Genomic DNA, 20,206 nt, shown 5'->3' with positions numbered 1-20,206 from the left:
AACATGAGAAACAGATTTCATGCAGACGTTCCCTGTCACGATTGAATTGGGTGGCTACTTACAACACCATGTTTTAGTTAAAAGCATTTTCCTTCTTAAGAGGATAAATACCTTTGTGTACAAGACGGTGTCTCCTGTTTGTCATGCCTGAGATGCCTCGTTCCCAAGAAAGCCCTGGGTAGGTCATTAGGATTTCTTGAAATGGCTTGATGCGCATGGGGTGCGGATGGGGCTATAGGAGAGTGTCAGCAAGAGAGAAGAGAAAGAATAAATAGTGGTTATTTATCAAAAGTACTGAGCACCTGCAGCTTCCCTGCACCTTCACTGGGAACTTAGGGGATACGTGTCCATTGTGAAAAGTGTCTAAAATAGGGACTTAAGAAACTAGTTTTGGGAAATGGGTTTGGAAGCATTAGATTTGCAGGGGGTTGTAACTTTGCAGGCCTGCAAGTGATCTGACTCGTGACTGACAACCTGAAATCTTTCTCCGTAAAAACAGTGTTGGGCTGGATGGCAACACGCAGATCAATTAGGTGTTTTATAGTGAATATTTGCAGATGAAAGAAAATCACACTCTTGCCACGCAAGAAGAAAGGGTAAGTCTGATAATATGTGTAATGCTTGAGTGTTCAAGATGCCTTTTTTTGGGAGAAGCTGTGACTGAGGATGGCTGGCTCTTGTAGGAAAGTGGCTTTATATAGTTCCAGTTTTGCCAGGTAGATTAAAGTTATGTTCACACAAGTACAAGTGAAGGCACGGTGGAAAATGTACCTCACAGAGCACGTGCCATGGAGTGCACTCCAGTGGTTTCTGGACATAGAAACCCCTGCACGTCTGCAGTAAGATCACCAAAAAAGAGGCTATAGCTTCTTATTCAGATGAATTTGTGAGGAAACACGCAGCTGCCTTCATTAGTGCTCCTGCTTCTACTGCTGGAATATCTCTTTCAGTGTGGCTGGAAATGTATTTTTCTTCTTTATTTACTGTGCTGATAAGAGCTTAGGGAATGCATTTATCTAAATTTGTGAAAGGAGACGGGATGGAGAAATATTTGTGGGTAAAACATACTACTTGGCAGTGTTGCGTTACAAACATTAATAGACGCTGTTTGACTAAGTGAATTTACAAACCTATTTTTGAAAATCATTTACTCCCTGACTGTGATACCACCTTCAGAAGTGGTCTGTTTTTTTCTCTTTTAAACAGATGGTTAAATATTTGCTAACGCGGTTCAGTTTTATCGCAGCTCTTTCGGTGTTTATCTTCCCTCTCCGGAGCAGTTAAGTGGGAGATAACGGGAATCCCATCCAGTTCCCTCAGTTGCCGCAGTATCTGCAGAGCTGCACTTGCACAGGAGGGGCGGGTGGGCCAAACTAAAGGAAATTTAAGATGTATATTTGCTGTTCTTGCAGAGAATCAGACTATGGTAATGCACGTGGGTTTCTGAAAACGTAGAGAGCGTGCATAGTGCTCGTCTTGATGTGACCTGGTCGTGTCCATAAACCGTAGCAGGTATTTAGGAAATTGCTCTCTTGGACATTTTACTTCATGAATGTGGCCAAGTTCCTCATGAAAAGGTGGGTTTTGGAATAGTTTGTGTTGCTGGGTTGCAGTCCTCCTTCCAGTTTTTACATCTTTACACCCAAGAGCGTGTCTGCTTTGACTTTTTCAAGCAGTAGTTGAAATAACTGGAATAACTTCCCAGAAGAAACTGGTTAACTGAATCATCAGTTGCTTTTCCTGTTGAATTTATTCATAAAATTGTAGTTTTCCAGCAGTCTGTTTAGATGCAGTGGGAAGTATGTAAAGTATGAGTGAAAATCTTGCCTCACAATCAAGAAAACATGCCTAGATGTGAATTTCAAAGGAAATGATGAATTTTCAATGAAGTTATGTAATTCCATTTGCATACTAAAATGAGCTTTAAATTTGTATGGGTGGAAAGGGAGGGAAATAAATGAGTCTAAAAACAATGAGAACCCCTTGGTAGCTGCTCAAGTGTCATTTTTATCTGCAGCTCCCTCATTTTCCCTGAACTGAAACTGTACAAAAGACGTTGATTTACACTGTAAATTCAGGCCGAACAAAATCCAATTGGAACTCACTTGAGTGCTGTTTTGATGTAAGATTCAAAGCCCCTGCAAATTTATTTTATCTTCTACACTTGCTGATCTCCTGCTTGTAAATCCTGTTGAAGGAGAATAAAAATGAGCGTGGCCCAATGGGAATTTAATGTCTGAAGTTCAAAGCGGTTTGCACATCAGAGCCGACGTCAATCAAGTGAACATCTTGCAAGCAAGGCAGGGAGCGCGTTTCTCCATGGGGAGGAGATCAAAGTGGGAGTCGCGGCTCTGTTTGCTCCCTCGGGATGCAGCTTCGATCGGTTGTTCATTAAAGTGAATCCAGAAGGAAAAGCTTTTTTGGAGAGAGGCAGGGAAGGGAATGAGGTGAGGGGGCTTGTCTCGAAACTGAATTTCAGCCAATGTCTTTTGCTCTCATTTAAGTAAGAAAAAAAACTAATTACATCTAAGAACAGGTTTTGTTGTTTTTTTATTGTTATTTTGGACTTCCCAAGTGTTGGTGTGATGACATTTTGGGCTGAATCTCCAGGGAGACCTCAGTCGGACATCATTGATGTTGTTCACCTTGTTTATTAGTCGTGCTACCAACAAAAGTGGGAGACAGTGGGAAAAATTAAGTCTCCTTTGTGCGGAGAAAGGGTGGTGATCAGTGCTTTGCTGCAAATCTTAAATTGTTAATGTTTTTGATTTTTTTTTAACTTTTTCCAAAGCAAGTGATGGGAAGATTTGTACAGTTTGAAACTTGCGTGGGAAATGTGCAAGGTGTAAATACATCATAGTAAAAGTAAAACCAGCAATTACAGCTAAGAATATAAGCATTTAGCGTAAATGCCACATGGCAGTGTTGAGGCTTTAGCTTTTATTGTTGAATATTGGCGAATAGCTTAATAGTGCATTTGGAATTGAAATTACTTAGAGGCACACAAAAGAAGCACATGGAAAATTTTCCACTGTAATTAGAATGATCACAAATGTTGTAATATAAATTTGCCACAGTGCTGCCTTTGCCCATTTTCTGGTATTGTTGGTTTTGAGCATATTCATTTGCGATGGGAGCTGGTCTTGTCTCGAGGTCCTTATATTGTGGAACCAGTCACGCTTTAAAAATACACTCCATTGCAAGGTGTCAAAAGTCAGTTTTAAGGCAAACTGCTCCTGAAGAGCGATCTGCAGTAGGTATCCCACGTAGCCCAGTCTGGAGATGACAGGTCTGTCTGAGGGCTGGTCTTTAATTTATGGGGTTTAAAACAATTCTTCTTCTGCATATTGTATTCTATCTCTTTCCCATTAACTGTATTCTCTTTTTGCTACTTGTGTGCTGTAGCAAAAGGAGGAGGACTGACTGGGCTGCAGGAATTTCTTTCTTTCCTTTCCCAGCTCTACTGCAAATGATTTAGGCACCTATGTCTTCATTTGCCTGATGGGTAACATAATACTTGCTTGCTGAGAAAAGCCGAGGTGCTTTGTTGATTTTTGCATTGGAAGTGCTTTGACATGCTCCAGTAAAAAGAGCGATGTGAATGGGGCGTTTATGGCAGAAACACTGATCCCCGTGGCAATCAGTTGGGGCTGCAGGAGCACTCGTGGTGGGTAAGAATAATAACTTTATTTTTGCCTTTATCGAAGGCATGCCAGGATTGGGCCTGGTGTTCTTCTGCCCAAAACGCCCTGTTAATATCTATCATGGCCAAGAGACCTGACATTCAGCTTGGCAGCTTTGTGTGTATGAAGAAGTGACGTAGCAATGCACTCAACATTTAGAATCAAGATACATAAAACCTTTCCGCTGGGTAATTTAAAGCGAGTAGTTTGGGCAGTGCGAGCACTGCGTGTCAGGGTGCACGAATCACTTTGGGTAAGTGTGAGTGATGACTTTCAGCATAAAATAAAATTGAGAGGAATATTCCATATGATTTTGAATTAAACCTCAGCATTGACTGCCTGTGTTCTGAGACATGAATAATGTTAGTTGCTAACAAGGTATCCTGTTGCCATCACTAATAGATTGTGATGGGAGCACTGGGACAATTAGCTAACATCCTGAAAAGTCGTTATCTTTCCCTAAGAGTTTGTTCTTGAGTATTCCTCGGAAATATTTCTTTAGCGTGGATCGCAGCCGCTAGCTCTTCTCCATCTGGTTTTGCTCAAAGATAAACATGCTTTTTGTGAAGTGCAACCTTTATCAATCAATCTTAGTCTTAAGACTCTTTAGCCAACAAAAAAATCAACAACATTTTTGCTTGGTTGGTAGGAGCTGTAGTTTTTTGAGGCGGTTACATTTTAATGGGGATAGGGAAATCCACAGCCTTGATCCGAGATCTGCGTTCCTGCAAAGCGTCGAGTCTTTTCCTCAGTGGAGACGACTTTGGGGAGTTTTCAGAGCAGGTTGCCAATGATTCCAAGCAGCAGCTCCCAGCAGAGTGGCTGAACCCACGTGGAGCTCCACACGGTCACGGCTTGGCTGCTTTTGGGTCTGCCATAGCGTCTCTACTTTGTCTTCCAACCTGGTGGGTTGGGCTCTGAGCAAGAGGAGAAGAGGCCTTTCTGTCTGCCTGTCCATCTGTTTTTCTCTCTCTCTTCCTTGCCACGAAGAATGTGAATGATGCAGAAGATCATCAAAAGCTCTTGGCCCCACGCCAAGTCTTGAATCAAACCACCAGCTCTGACGGAGCACTGATGGTGAGGCTGTTCTGGATAAAATGCCAAAGCACCAACATCTGCATCCTGTGAGGAACCCCAGGACCTTGTGTAGAGCAAGGAGTTGTGTTGCCTGTTCTTGTTCCCACTGTAGTTTTCATTTTGCTCATCGCTGAGGGGTTTGGATGTGTTGAGCACCTGCCACAATTAAAGATATTTCTTCGGTGACAACTAAATTCACAATTACATGAGTTAGGTGGGGATGGAGGAGAGCGAGTGGAGTTACATGTATGTATTTACATATGGTCACCCAACTGTCAAAAGACTGAGGTATGTAAAATATTTGTAAAGAGGTAAGAGAGAGGATTTGTGTACAGACTGCTCTGGGACTCCTGGATGCAAAAACTTGCACTACCCAGGTACATTTGCAAATCTACTATAAAAATGCAACTTAAAAATGTATTTTTCCCCCAGTATTTATAGATCTATATTAAAAACAATGAACAAAATTGATAAAGCTATGTTTAAACTGCATTTATTCTATGTAATTTTAAAATGTTTGCAGGGCAGTTAATTATTTCCATGTATACATGACTCCTTTTTTTTCTTCCTGAAGTCTAGGTTTGAGAAGGGATCAAAAAAATGCTGGTGCCTCAGTAACTCTGTTCCCTGGTAGTCTCATCTTTAAGAATAAGACAGTTAAAGATGTGTGTACTCTTTATGGATACAGATAAAACTCATTTTAAAGCATGCCAGTTTAAGGAGACATTGTTTTCATTGATATTTCTACGTGGCATTGAATATATTTAGTAATCAATAATGATCACTTTTTACGTATTAAAAAAATTAGTTTTATTAGAGCTTCTTCAAATGGAGCCTCTAGTCTGAGCTCCAGCTCTGTAAAATGAGGCTTCTTGTGACTCTGCAGGAATCATAACACTTAGTCTGATGTTAAGACTAAAGAAGTCAGCGTCTGAGGTTTTGTTATGCATTTGTATAAAAGACTGTTTTACTTACTTGCGATTCAGAAAATCATTAAGGAGTTTAATAGTGAGTTCTCAGGAAATGACACCTAAACTCCCCCCAGGAGAATTTGTCTGGTTTTGTAACACTAAAATTTCCAAAAGTGGATCCCGTCACCTGAAGAGGTGGTGATCCTGAGCCCGCTAACGAGTATTTTGCTTTTTCTTAGTTCGTTTTCACTTCTAAGTCATAAAGATTTTCCTGTGTCCCGCCTGTGAAGATCCCATAACCTGAGAGATGGAGGCTCTCAGCGAATTATGGCTGGACTCCATGATCTTTTCCAACCCAGATGATTCTGTGCTAAATCCTGCATCTGTCTGACTCAGGGTAGCTGCAGCTCCCTGTAGAATGAAATTATTTTGAATTGGGCTGAAAGAAAATATATTGGATTAGGAGAGTTTTGGTTTACTTAAGAAACTTGCTTCCTGTAGTCAGAACTGGAGATTTCCTTGTGGTAACCAGTTCCATGTGCCTGTGGGTTTTGTTTCTGCTAATTGTTGTTTTAAGAGGATGATTTGGAAGCACATTGTTTTATTGTCTGTTTGTGTCTACAAACCCCAGCCCTTCCAGCAAACACACAGGAATGACACAACCAGAAAACCGGTCTCTTCCCATTCTTAGTGGGCACCACATTTGAAGTAGTTGCAGTTTGCTGGATTGCAATTTCTCAATTAAAATCCTCAACCAGAACAACTGTTGCACACGATATTTCAGGCCTCCGCTGTGTGATAGCGTATATTTGTGTACGAATACGTATGTGTATGCAAAAATGTAACAGCAGTTTAAGCAATTAAGTGCAGTTGACAGTAAGAAACTAAATTAAGAATATATAATATACATGTGCGTTGAGGTAAATGGAAAGCATTCAAATGGCACTGGGTGAGTGATGTACAGATATAAGCCAGTGATTGATGCACCGTTAATATTAAGTTGCTTGGTGTCTTTTGATGTATATTGTTTGTGTAATTTGCTGTTTTAGCCTTGACAGTGTTGAACAAACCCCTTCTGTGCCCAGTTTCTCTCCAAGACTTGTTTCCCATCAGTTTTGGTGCCAGAAAGGCTGGTTAAGGCTTTTCACCCAGAACGGGATGTTATGCAGATCTTACTTGCAGTTTTCTGTCATTTCTTAGGAATAGGATTGATGATAGAAAAATTCTTTGATAGGAAGTGAAGAGTTGGTTTTTTTTTAAGTACTAGAATAGTCACGCCATAAGTCAAATGTCATCAAAATGTCCAAAGTCACAAAAACATTAGCAAAAACTGACCTATGTGATACAAATCTGCATTTGAGTCCTTGAAAGCTTCAGAAGTGTTTCAAGTTATTTGTATCCCTTTAAAACTGCTTTCATTTAAATTTTGTTAACACATTGGTTTCATTATATAGTCATTAGAACTATGCACTAGAATAATTTTTTTTGCATTAGAACTCTGAATGTAATTGATTTATTTAACCTAACCAAAATGTAACATAACCTCAGACTGTCAAGTTCCTTCTGCTGTTTGGAATGTTAATCCTCAAGTTTTGGTACAGAAAACAGGTTTACAATTGCTCTATTAGATCTTTTTCCATAGACATAAAGCTTATCCCCCCTAGTTTTGGGTGTCACAATGTTGCCCAGACCCTTAAAATATGTATAATGAGTTTCCAAAATAATTATTTTCCATTGAACCTTCAAAAAGATGCATTTCCAAGTGCTGTGCAGATTTAATAGACGATGTTAGATTGCTAATTCTGTTGTTGTCATTTCAGATTTGATGGAAATTTTAACACCAACGTTTCTAGGACTATTAGCTGCGATAGACTCTCTACCACTGTCAATAGCAGAGCCTTCAATCCTGGACGCGACTTAAATTCTGGTAAGTAGTACGGTTTTGGTTTTTTTCCTCTGTTGTAGGGTTTTTTTTTCCATCAGACTTTAACATTTCCTTGGCATAGAGAATTACCATTGATTGCCATAGCAACACGCTTTTATTTCTCCTTGAAACTGTCACACTGTTCTTAATTTGAGATTTCATGATTGAAAGATGATACCTAAAGTAATGCCCTCAGTCTTAAGTACTTTACAAAAATGTCATGAAGACTTTATTTCAGCCTACCATGGATAATTTTGTTGTGGTTTATGCACTTTATATGTCTTTTTTTTCCTCCCAAGACACTTTCCTTGCTCATGCTGTCTGCTTTGCCGTCAGTCGTGGCAGCGCTGAAGGGGCCGCATAAAGAAGTTTCTCTGATCTTCCTAGCCGAGTTCAGCTAATGTGAGGCTGTGTTTGCAGCGATAGGCAGAAACTACAAAGTATGAGGACATCCTAAAATATTTCCTTTCTTTGCCTCGTCAGGGCATTTCCATCTTGACAGTCAGTGCATTTGCTTGACACACTTAAGGAGCTGGAAATACGCTCAGAACCAAAATACACAGGACTTATCCCTCAAAAATTCAGTTTTTCATCCTCCAGTGCAGCAAGGTTTTCTCTTTTTGCATCCTGGTCAACTTGAATTAATACATGGATTTCAGGGCTTTTAGTCATAGTTTTGTCCAACTGTTCCATCTTTTCAACTTTTTTTGATGCCTTAGTGCTCTACACTAGAGAACCATGTAGATTTTTGGCTGTGAATTTCATTTAGCATAAATTTTGGATTTTGTTGTGTGGTTTTGGTTTGGTGTTTGTTTTTTTGTTTGTTTGTATTTTGACAAATGGTGCAGACTTGAGAGAGTGTGGGGTATTATTTTAATTCTCATGTCTTTTGGAATAGAATAGTTGACTGAATAGGGGCAGACCCCATATTCCACCTTCACCACGCACCAAGCATTTGCAGATCTTGCGACAAATAAGGTGAAAGAACCTCAAATTTTTGTCTGTGTCCCTTCTTACAGCTTTGCACTGTGTCTGCTTAATTGCTGTCTTAATGAAATCTAAAAAGACAAAGTAAAAAGCAAAAGGAGCGGTTCCCGTAGGTTCCTTTCCATCACATTTTTGGTACCACATCTTGAACGCAGGTGCTGCCCAGACCAGCTGATTTCCTGGCATGCGTCTCATCACTGTAATTTGTGTTGTTTTCCATCCTCAAGATAGTCTTTGTTCGCTTATTCTGATTTTTCTGGGTTTTGTTTTACTCATAAGCTCTCTCTTTATTAAAACAAACAAAACAAAAACAAACAAGCAAACAACTTATTTGTATTCAACTCATGTTTAAAATCACACGCAGTTGTTGATTAATCAAAGTAATTTTTGAAAGCAAGTTGTCATGCACTGTTATAAAAGCAAAGCATTGAATGCATGACTTAATGTTTTTTATTGAGTAAAAAAACCATTCTACTGCAGAAGATGGATGTAAAAAACAGTATTAAAGAAATACTCCTTCTTCTTAAGTAGTGGAAAACATATAAGCTGTAGTTTCCCTTAAACATTTTTTAAATTTCTGGTTTAAATTCTCGCAGATACAAAGCGAGAGCATGTTCGAGCCTCTTGCTGCCCTGGCTCGCCAGTGAGACTTGAGCATCTCCTCTTCCCTCCGGCTTGAAAGCTGCCTAATGAAAGGAGCATCTTCAAACACGGGCGCTGGCAGGAAAGGGCAGCGGAGGAGAAGAGGGAATTGGAGTGACTGTGAGAACAGGGAGCTGCTTCAGCATTTATTGACAGCAGACGCTCCTCCAGCTTTCTGTCCTCAGCTCTCAGAAGCACAGCCTTGGGGGGAGGTTTGTTATTAGGGAGAAAATGCCTGGGAGAGAGAAATAATAGAGTGGAAGGACTGGATTGATGCAGAAAAATGAGATGGAAACTGGTTTATTTAAGAAACAAAAGCTGATAGTGAGCACACACCTCATGAAATGAGAATCTGGGTTTTCTGTAGGGGAGCTGCAAGGAGCAGCCTTAGTCCAAGTAACAAGTGATAGGACAAGAGGAAATGGCCTCAAGTTGCACCAGGGGAGGTTTAGATTGGATATTAGGAAAAAATTCTTCCCAGAAAGGACTCTTGGGTATTGGAACAGGCTGCCCAAGGCAGTGGTGGAGTCACCATCCCTGGAGGGTTTAAAAGGCATTTAGACAAGGTTCTCAGTGCCATGGGTTAGTGCTAGAGCTATGTAAGGGCTGTACTTGGTGACCCTGAGGGTCTCTTCTAACTGAAAAGATGCTGTGATTCTAGGATTCTATCCTGAGCTCCTTATGTGAAGGTGTTTGAAAGTCTATGAGTTGACAGTTCCCACCTCCCCTTCCCTGGTCCTCAGCTGAGAACATCTGAACCGCGTGAGCTCCACCAGCCTGGCCCCAGGACAGGACACGGCTGTGGCTTCAGGAGGGGTTGAGGCCAAAATAATGCTGACAGGGAGCCGGGCATTGCCCACGTCCAAAGCAGCATCCATCTATTGCTGCGGAAATATTTGGATTTTGGAATAAACTGGCTGTGGGAAGGCTCAGGGGCAGGAGGTTGGTGTTTGGTTTGCGGATGGAGGGTATTGTGTTGGTGGTATCTGGAGCACTTGCTTATGTAGTCGTGGGCATGACCTGTTGCGCCAAAAAGGCGGCCTCTGTCCAAAGGAATTTGTGGTTTAAGACAATAGTTGGCATGAGACAGGCTGGGGATATAAACAGAGTGGCAGTTTTGGTCAGGACAGAGTGCCGGCAGTGCCCCTGCAGTTTACAGCTCTCCAAATGGCTGTAGGGTTACAAATAGTTTTTTAAAAAAACTTCCTTGTCATCTGTCTCTCAAAACTCTTTTTTTTTTTTCTTATTTCCGCAGTGACCTAGTTCTGTGAAACTGCTCACCTTAGGAGATGCATGTAGGACAGAGCACTTTGCGAAAGAGCTGGTTTTGAATAAATCTATGCGTGTGTATTCATCAGTCTAAATTAAAACCAGCTTTCCAAGAGGATAAAGATCAAACAAGAAAAAAGCGTTTCTAATCTGATGTTTTTCTTACTTCTTTTGTAAGTGTCCTCACGTAGAGCTCGTGAGGAAGATCTGTTGCATTTTAGATTCAGACTCTTACCTCAGCCTGAATTATTTTTCTGCCCTAAAAACCTGAGAGTTCTTGGTACATCTGGGTGTTTTGATGGGGTTTTTCCTCTCCTGCCTTACTCGTTTAGACACCAAGGCAGGATGGGAAGCAACGGCTTCCCAAAAATCACGTCGCACCACCTTTGCCACTGGATGCAACATGATGGAAGGACCTGGAGAGCATCAGCCTCCCTGGGAAAGGGTTTGAAATCCCTCTGCCCCTCCAGCCGAGAAGCTGCCTCTTTGGTTCAGCCACAGTTCCAAAACCAGCCTGGCCTGTCCATCAACCAGGTTGCCTTCAAAAAGGGGCTGATCAATTAATTCTTAATGCAAATCAAAATTCCTGTGAGTGTCTCTATTTTCCCGCATAAATTTTGCAGTTTAAATAATGCAGCCTATAAAAAGCTCTCAGCAAAGCCTAAATTTAAACTAGACTACATTCAGCCTCCATCTCAATTCTTTAAATGTTAATCTTGGCCCGTGCAGTGTAAGAAAGTGGGGTTGGAGTGGTTAACTGTAGGTGTTGGACGGGGATGGAATTTGCTCCTGAAACTTTCAAAAATAAACAATGCTTCTTATTTTTTCCAGTGTTTTGTGGATTTTTATAATATAAAGAGAATATAAGTAATCTTGGGGAAGGAAGAAGAAATAGATGTACTACTCTTTTCTCAGCCCTTAAAAAAAATGGTTTGCTGTTTTTTGGTTGGCTTTTTTTTCATTGATACCAGGCGACATTTTTTTTTAATGTCTTGAAAAGGTTTTGCTTCAGTTTTCCTTTTGGATTACTTCTAGCCGTTACAACAAAATAGATAAGGCTTTATTCTTCAGACAGAATCACAGACTTCAGTTAGTTAGATTAAGAGATCTGTCCTCGCCTGTATGAACAGCCCTTTGTTTATTAGACAACAAAATCTTACCCAGAGCCAATGCATTATATTATCAAGATTCCTTTTTTTTTTTTTTTTTTCTTTTTTAATAAACAAGGAACCTCTAAATCTTTCTTCTTTTCATCCTTCAAAGTGCCGAAATATCTGTTTCAAGTCAGGCAGCTTGAGCAGAAAGCTCCTCACCAGCAAAATATACGGAGATGGTACCAAGTTGCTCAGTAAATTTTGTCTCTGCCTGATGTGAGGTGTTGATTGTTTAAGATGTGGAGTGCCTTGGTCATGTTCCTTACATTGCTGTGCTTTAAATTGCTAGTTCGGCTAAGTTAAAGTAGTTCGGAGATATTTGAGCAGATGGGTTAATAGGTCCCCTTCAAATCCTTTTAATCAAGGAAGCTGGGTTCATTCCCTAAAATGAAAGGTTTTTTTAGTTCTTTGCCCTTCAGAGTCAAAGGAGCTCCCAAGGAGCCAGCTGGGCTCCGGCCTGGCTCGTGCCATCAGTAGAATTTTAATTGGGTTCGAGCCACAGAGCCTTTTATTTCTGGAGAAAACACGTGAGCCAGAATGCAGTTGGACTCAGAAAATCCTGGATCAGATTTGTAGGTCTGGTGGGTGAGAGAATGGCTTTATTGGTAAAATAAACATGCTCACTTTTGGCTGTTGTTCCTGAGGGACACTGAGGTATCTTCATGATGATTATTTTTAACGGGGTACTTGTGAGAGAAGAACTGCAGTGTGCGTGTTGCACAGAAAATTCAACTTGGGTTTTTTTTGACAGGGTGAGAACCATGAGGTCTGTGGCTCAATAAATGTAATGCTAAAGATGACTGTAAGAAGTGCTTTTATAATGAGCAATTATGTTCAGTAGTTCCTCTTTTTTTCCTACTGACTGTTTGTGCTGTTCTTTGAAGATTAATTAGTTAATGATTTGACTGTGCTTTGAAGATGTAAAGTGGTATCTAGAAGTGCTAAGTGTTATCATATCGCATTCCCTTTGAAGTTTTATAAACTCTGTCACATAGGGCATTCTTTCTAAAAGTCCTTTTTGCCTTGTGAGATACTTATAATTAGAGAGAACGATCATTTCAAACACTCTCACGTTACCACTTTCCAACTTTTTCTGTCTGCAGCGGAATTTGGGGTCACCAGAAGTGGAGGGGCCGGAGGTTTTGGGATGACAAGGCGATGCCAGGTCACAGGCAGCTCCCAGTGGCCGTTTGTGTCCCCAGTCTGTGTCTGGAATTAAGGGATTCCACTAAAATTTCGGCTTTTGTAAGACTTGGATTCTTGGCTTCCTCCAAGCACCATGATACGGAGGCTGGGTCTGTATTTAGTGGCGATGCTCATTTTAGAAAAGCAAAATCTTTGCATGTACTCAGTAGTAGAAAGAACTTTGTAATTTATGTTAGAACAGGGAGATGGGGACCGTCTTACACTTACGAAAATGATTTGAACCTGACCAGAAAATTAAAACTAATTGCTTTTGAGTTAAAATAGGAACCACAGATCTTGGCCAAGCATACAGATGCCTAGAAAGTGAGCACCAGTGCGATGCCCTGCACACATTTCTGCTGCCAAGGGTGGAATTTTGATGAGTTTGGCCTTTAGCTATAAGCTAGACAGACAACTTGCCTTACGGTATGTTTTTGTTGGCGTGTTCCGATTGTGTAACCTGTCCAGAGGCTGCTCTGCTGCAAGAAGGAGGTGAGAATAAAGTACAGGCGAGCGACTGGGAACGTGGGAAGTTTGGGGTAAGTGAGGTTTGGCTAAAGAAGAGCTGGGACCAAGAATCGAAGAAATATCTGCAGGGTGTTCTCACAGCTTTAGTGGATAGAAAATAAAATGGCACTTAAAGAGAAAAAGTATGTATTTTTCAGCCATGGCTTATCTGCTGTGGTCATAGGAAAAAGAAAAAAGTTTAAAAAAACCCCTAAAGAGTTAGGATAAAATTGGTAGTGTTTGGGGAGGGTGATGTTGAGGTAACATATTAGCTGAAGGAAAACATGAGCAGAGCTTTGTGCAAAGGAGGAAGAGGAGGGAGAGGCACCGAGGCTGTGAGGAGTGAGACTGAGGTACGAAACCAATGGTTTTGTGGGGAAATAAACTTTTAAACATGGAAAATAAATACAAATCACGGCCTTGTGAGAATGAGAAGTTTAATATAGCCATGACTGAAAAGGAAATACTTTTAATTATGAGCTTCTTTAATGCTGTTGGTGAAATTGAACTGGACAAGTTATTTCATCTGGGCTTTACCCGAGTGCTCACTTGTCTGATTTGAAATCACGTTTGTTTTTTTCAAGTTCTGTAACCCACAACAAAAACTTAAATATGAGAAATAGGGCCTCTTTATACAGAGCAAAACAGCTGCTATGCTTCACCCCCAGAACTATGAAATCCCGGTGTCTAGACATAAAAAAGAAAAGGATTTAAATGCTTGATATTCTCTTCTCTCTCCCTGTGAGGCGGCGCAGCCCTGTTCCCATGAAGCTGTAACTCTGATGTGCGTGGTTTACGATGGCCTTATTTGTGTTAAAGTGTAATTGTATTAGCGTTTTCTAAGTTTTTTGTATTACGGACAAATGGACGGTGATTTTCATACACTGCTGAAAGACAGTCTTGTTTAAAAAAGTTTTTTTACATAATTATGATTTTTTTTTTTTTTTTCCTTCTGAGGTTTGGATGCTTTTAAAGGAATCTTTTCCAAGCTTTTCTTTGCAGCTTAATGAAGGTTTATCAAATACTGTCCTGGATTCCCACAGCCGTGGCCGTGCAAGGTGCTCCCACGTGGGAGCTGCCCCATCTCTGCCAAACCCTCCATGAGTTCGGAAATAAAACTGGGTTTTCCCAGGCAAGATTCTGGAGAGGAAGAGAGGATGGCTGCTTTGGAGGAGGGCGAGGAGAGGGATTTCTGCTAGTCCTGGCTAGAAAAGCTAGGAACTCTGTGTGGCTTTTGTTTATTTTGGTTTTAATTACAACTTTTTTTTACCTCACTTTTCCATGGTGCCTAAATTTGGCAATATTAAAATTTCACATGGTTTGGTGTCCTTGCTACACAGAAACCATTGTCCGTGACCCAAGAAACCTGCTCTTCGTACAGATCAGAAATGACACTGCTAAACTAGTATCATATCAGGTTTAAAACCAAAACAAGGACTTGAGAGAAAATTAAGGGGAACTTCAGTGGAACGCAGAATATTTGGGTATTTATTTAACTTTGTGTTGCAAGATTATGGGTGGTTTCTTTGAAAGTGCAAAAATTCCTGAGAAAAAAAGATTCCTGTTCCCAAGAGCATCACCAGGTTGGTTTTATCTGTGCACAGGGGAGAGAGAGAAACAAGGTTTGGCATCTTTGGGGTTGGATTTGTGGTTTTTTGGAGAAGGATGAGAAAGTGAGTGGTGTGAGCAGAGTGTAGTTCTGGTCATTAATGCACTGGGAAAACCATTGTCAACCATTTCGTGTCTTGTTCTTTTCCTTAGTCTACTGAGGCACCAAATTCTTCGAAGCCACAATTGTGCAAAGCTGCATCTTTGTCTGGAGTCCAGCACAGTGCAACCAGGACTTCCACTGGGGCTTCTAGGCACTGTGGAAATATAAAAAAAATGTGGCAAAAAGTGGGGGGAAAAAACGCCAAGACAGTGGTTTTTACAGGGTGGTTGTGCTGAGCTGAGTGTGGAGAGACCATCGCGGCTGCAGCCAGTTTGGGAAACTTGAGAAAGTGCTAAACTGTTGAGGATGTTGAACTTAAACGATACTCTATGTGGGTATTTTGTCATAGAATGTCTGGCTGAGGTTTGAAATGTGCCTTGCAGTGATTTCCAACCCAAATATTGGTGTATCAGATAGTGGCGGAGATTGGGGAGATGAAACTGGCCGATTTTCAGCGTCAGTCCTGGGGGAATTGCCAAAGTAGATGCTCAGCACAAGGTAAAGCGCTGTAAATCAGAGCTGCCCTCTACCAGGGCTGCCCAGTTTGATAGTCAGTGAACATAAGAGGAGAAATGACAATTGAATACTTATATTTATTTGGTTGGTTGGGTTTTTTTTTAAATTGTATTCTAAGCTCGGGTGAGTCAAACATGATTGTCCCCACCTGGGCTTTGAGTGCTCAAGATTTCCATAATATCTGTTCGCTCTGGTTCAGCTTGGTGTATTAAATATCTTTAAGTTATTAGTACAGAGCGTCTCGGCCCTGGGGTAGCTGCATTACTTGGTTGCAAGTTTTGGTCCCGTTCTGTGTTTTTACAAATGTGCTCAGTTTTGTTAATATCACTGAGCTATAGCTTTTGAAAGACTTTTATTGTTAGTGTTAAGTAGTGCTTCCTTGAAGATTATTTTAATAGGAAAGTAAGCATTTTTTAAAGAGAATTAATGTGGCCTATAAACTACAGGAGGGTTTGAGGTCTATACACTGTACTTGTTTTCTGAGCTTAGTTCCTGCTTGACCACATGACTTGGGAACGTGCCATTTATCTTTTCATTCTTCACTTTTTGTCCCTGCAAATGAGTTACTAATAATTACCTACCAGAGAGGGGACTTGGAGGAAAGTTGTGATATATGCTAAGAGCTGTTATTATCATTCTTTCTGAATTTTCTGATCTTGAACACGGGAACGTGGTGGAGATGCTCACGGTGAGGTGGGTGGGACCAGCGTGGAGCCACCACCCACCAGGTAGCACTTTGCAGAGCGTGACCACTGTGGAACCCTTTGAAGAAAGACACTATTTTTTTCCTGAAAAGTGGCTGTTTCTCCTAACATGAGGGCCTCACAGCCTTGTAATTAAGGCATAGGGATAATGAGAAACATGGGGAAATTCTTGAGTCCAAGGAGTGGATGCTGTACCCATCTACCTTCATGCAAACAGGAGGGCATGATGAACAAAAAGAAAGAGTCTCCCTTTTTTTTCTTTTTTAAACCTTTCCAACTATTGCTGTACTGTAAGTTTTTTCTTGACCCACATTTGTGTGTAAAACTATTTTTGCTAAATGTTCATGTAGACATTTTTAAGCAGATGTCAGCATGGGCAGTATTAACAGATAGGGTTACAGAGCTGTAGGCAGCAAATCTATTTAATATTTTGGAGTTACATCAGTATAAAGAACACATGATTTTTTTTTAATATTAGGGTTTTTTCTTTATGAAAACTACGTGGACAGTGTGTTGTAAATGTATGTATGTATATGTGCTGTATATAATTGCTTTAATCTCTTCCTTCTTTGCTCCTGCCTTGGCTTCTTGGGCCCCAGTTATACTTCAGAGATTCAGGAATTGTCATCATTTATTAAACAAAATCTATCAAGTCCAATGTTAAGCTTCCAGGGCCTTTAACTGTTTGCAAATCAGACATGAAGCTCTATCAGTCCTCAAATAGAGTTACTTGTAGTTGATGTTGGGACCCAGGTTATTCTTCTCCAGCCACCTATGAGACAATAAACCTACCTCCAAGCTTGACCTCCCTTTGTAACTCTACTTTGTTTTTCATTTTTCTCTCCAACCTTCAGTTCTTGCTGATAATCTGAAGTCTAATCCAGGAATTAAGTGGCAGTATTTCAGCTCGGAAGAAGGCATTTTCACCGTTTTCCCAGCCCACAAGTTCCGGTGCAAAGGCAGCTATGAACACCGCAGCAGGTACGATTTGTTTCCTTACGATTTAGTGGGCAAAGCACTAAAATTGGGTTCCACAAGCACTGATTTAATTACAGCATTATGCTTTGCCAAGACGACAACATTCACCGGTAACTTTTAATGGGGTCCCTTGGGTTTTCTTAGGTTTGTTTTTTAAAGTGCCAGTTTTCACTTCTAAGAAACTTTGATGTAAAATAAAATCATGTACAAGTTCCTTACCTCTCCCAAATCAAATAAGCTGTAAATAGCAGTAAGTTGTGAATTGTAGGTCAGCCCATAGGCAAAATTTGTCTTGTGTTTGGCTCATACTTGACCCCTGTTAATGAAGCAGGGAAGCTGTGTTGTGCAGGTTTGGATGTGGATTGCTTTGGGGAGAGGAGGAAGGCTGAGACACTGGCAAGGGCACAGGTAGGAGCATTTCTCCAGTCTCCAGTTGAGGTTCCAGTGGCACATTGTGGATAATAGGGAAGCAACAGTAGTGGAAACTTTCTACTAAGAAAACTAGAAAAAAGGATCAAATGGCGACGTGGTTCTCCTGCCCGGGGGAATATTCCTATTCTGTAGGCACAGAGCAGTTGCAGTGCAGAACTTTTTCCCTGACCTTTGCTGCCAATATTATGGGACTGATCAAGAGTCAAGGGTGGAATCTTCTGAAGAGGTGCAGTGGCTTTAGTATCTCTGGTTGCATATTAACTAATTGTACCAGTTAATTAATCTATGCAGAGGAACTATCAGCACATCCAGGTATGTTTCTATGTAGCCCAGTGTACAGAGACTAAAAAGTGTTTTGGTTACCTGTCCCTGTTGAGTAATCGAATGTTTACAGACGTTATCTTCTATGTGTCATCAAAGCTTGAAATGTCTGTGCTTGATTAAATTTTCTGTGGTCTTGGAAAGGTGTGGCCTGAAGACGTGAGCACCAGGGGTACCCCAGGCTTGGTCACAATTTTGACTCTAGACCCACTGATGATTTCACCCAAATTTCACTTAGTCTTCACAGTTTCTCCGTAGCTAAATAAGGGATATCTTTTTGCTAGTATTTACTTCACAGCGTAGTTTGGATGGGTTAATCAGTTAATACTTAAGTGCTTTGAAGATCAAAGGCCCTATTTAAGTTCCAGGTATTAATACCAGTGTAGAGCTGCAGGCTGTTTTACAATTAAGAACTGATTTGTGCCAGTTGTTTATTGCAGTGCCTTGTCTAAAATCTTCTGTGTTTCCTTAATAAGATTACTCTGGCTGCCTTTGATACAGTAAAATTTAGATCCCAAAACTCAGACTTGATTCTAAACAACTTTGAGAGTCCTGTCTTTTTTTTAGTTATTCCTCCATGCTGAAGCTCTTCCTAATTGGTTCCAGGTTGAAACCTTGGCGTGAGAGCTTGCGAAACCTTTCACACTTCTCTCACAATATTGAACTGGATTTCTGCTTCACTGAAAATAGTTGTTTTTGATGTTAGCACAAACAGACACATGGCAGCACCAAGAGACTTCACCAGAGTTAACTCAGATCAGCCCCGGGGTTTGAAACTGCACAGTACCGAGGGGCCGTGGAGCATGATACGCATGAAATGCATCCCGGAGCACCAAAGAAAACCCTTTCTTGGCCAGAAACCTTCCCTTGTTACCATAAATGGAACACCCTATGTTAACGCAACTCCGCGCAGCTGCACAGGTTTTTACTTGTCATGTAACCAGCAAATACCCACTATTGCACTTGTACGTGTAAGGTTCCCGGCACCCAACATTTATCATGAGGCATTTCTCCCTTGTCAACACTTAATCCAAAATGTGATGTGAGCTGCTGCAATCCCAAATACTGCTGTTGCGTCAGCAAAATTGTTTATTCCTAGCTGAAAGTGGTTGGTGTGACAGAGGGAGTAGGATCTAACACCTGATTTTGGTTAAAAAAATCAGAAAGAAAGTGAAGGGCCTTTTCTGTGTGTTCAGATTCTGAGCTTGTCTTTCTTAGTAGAAGCTTTCATAAAGGCAAAAATTCCTGTAATATTTTCACTTGTAAACCTTTCAGTGGCAATTAGAAATACCTGATGAGGGTGGTTTGGGTTTTGTTCCCCTTCAGGCCTGTCTATGTTTCTACCGTTCGACCTCAGTCCAAGCACATTGTTGTCATTGTGGACCACGGGGCTTCAGTCACAGAGACGCAGCTCCAGATTGCCAAAGATGCAGCTCAGGTTATTCTGAGCTCCATCGATGAACACGATAAGGTAAGCTTTCTCCAAACAAGGAGAGTATTTTGATTGGTTTCAACCATGCTTAGTGTTTTCAGTTTTCATCCAAAACAATGTTTTTAACTTGTGGTCCGTGAGCTCATAGAGATCTGTAGTCTGCCTCTAATGGGTGATGAAGACTTGAACTCACTTTTGGAATCCTGTATTACTACAGATAAAACATTTGGGGGTCCGTAGGCTGGAAAAAACTGAAAACCACTGATCTAAGGCAAAATCTTGTTTCTGAGTCATCTTTAAAGGCTCCTTCATCTTGGCAGAGACTTTAGGTGATGCTCAGCAGCATGATACTGTGTGCAATTAGGAGAACCATGAAAATCATTACTCATGAGAATCAAAAATATTTATTCTGCTGCTATACTGGGGTGAGCTGAAACATAATTAATGTTTGCAAGATTCCCAGACAACCATGATATCAGCAAGGAAAGGATAAAGCAAAGGGCCAAGAAATCTGAATTGTATTTCTTGCTTTGCCACAGGTATTCTACTTGACAATGAGAAAGTTGCTTAACTGGTGATTTTTTAAATAGGGATGACAACCAGAGGCCTGTAAGGGTGCTTCTCTAGGACCACAAACAGTCCCTGGTTTGGTCTTTCCTTTCAGTAATCCCGTTAGTAGGACCCTGGTTGTTCTTTCTGCTTGTTTGGGTTTTGTTATTGTTTGGTTTGTGGTTTGTTGGTTTGTTCTTGTTTGTTTGTTTGTTTTTAATAGG

General features: G+C 40.8%; 1 protein-coding gene across 4 annotated transcripts in view; it reads left to right on the top strand.

The window, feature by feature from the left end:
- CACHD1 (cache domain containing 1) overlaps positions 1-20,206 on the top strand; it is a 141,277-nt gene that overhangs the window by 88,509 nt on the left and 32,562 nt on the right. For all 4 annotated transcript variants that reach the window (XR_010474263.1, XM_065071989.1, XM_065071987.1 and 1 more), the window contains 3 exons: positions 7,492-7,598; positions 17,125-17,251; positions 19,328-19,472. Coding sequence is in view for 3 of the 4 variants with exons in the window: in XM_065071989.1 (XP_064928061.1) it covers positions 7,492-7,598; positions 17,125-17,251; positions 19,328-19,472 (379 nt within the window). In the remaining variant the exon portion in view is untranslated. The remainder of the gene's footprint in view (positions 1-7,491; positions 7,599-17,124; positions 17,252-19,327; positions 19,473-20,206) is intronic.

This window comes from Columba livia, chromosome 8, assembly GCF_036013475.1.
Source record: "Columba livia isolate bColLiv1 breed racing homer chromosome 8, bColLiv1.pat.W.v2, whole genome shotgun sequence".
Taxonomy (NCBI): domain Eukaryota; kingdom Metazoa; phylum Chordata; class Aves; order Columbiformes; family Columbidae; genus Columba; species Columba livia.
The sequence above is the reverse complement of the archived record's forward strand: the minus strand, read 5'-3'. Positions and strand labels throughout refer to the sequence as shown.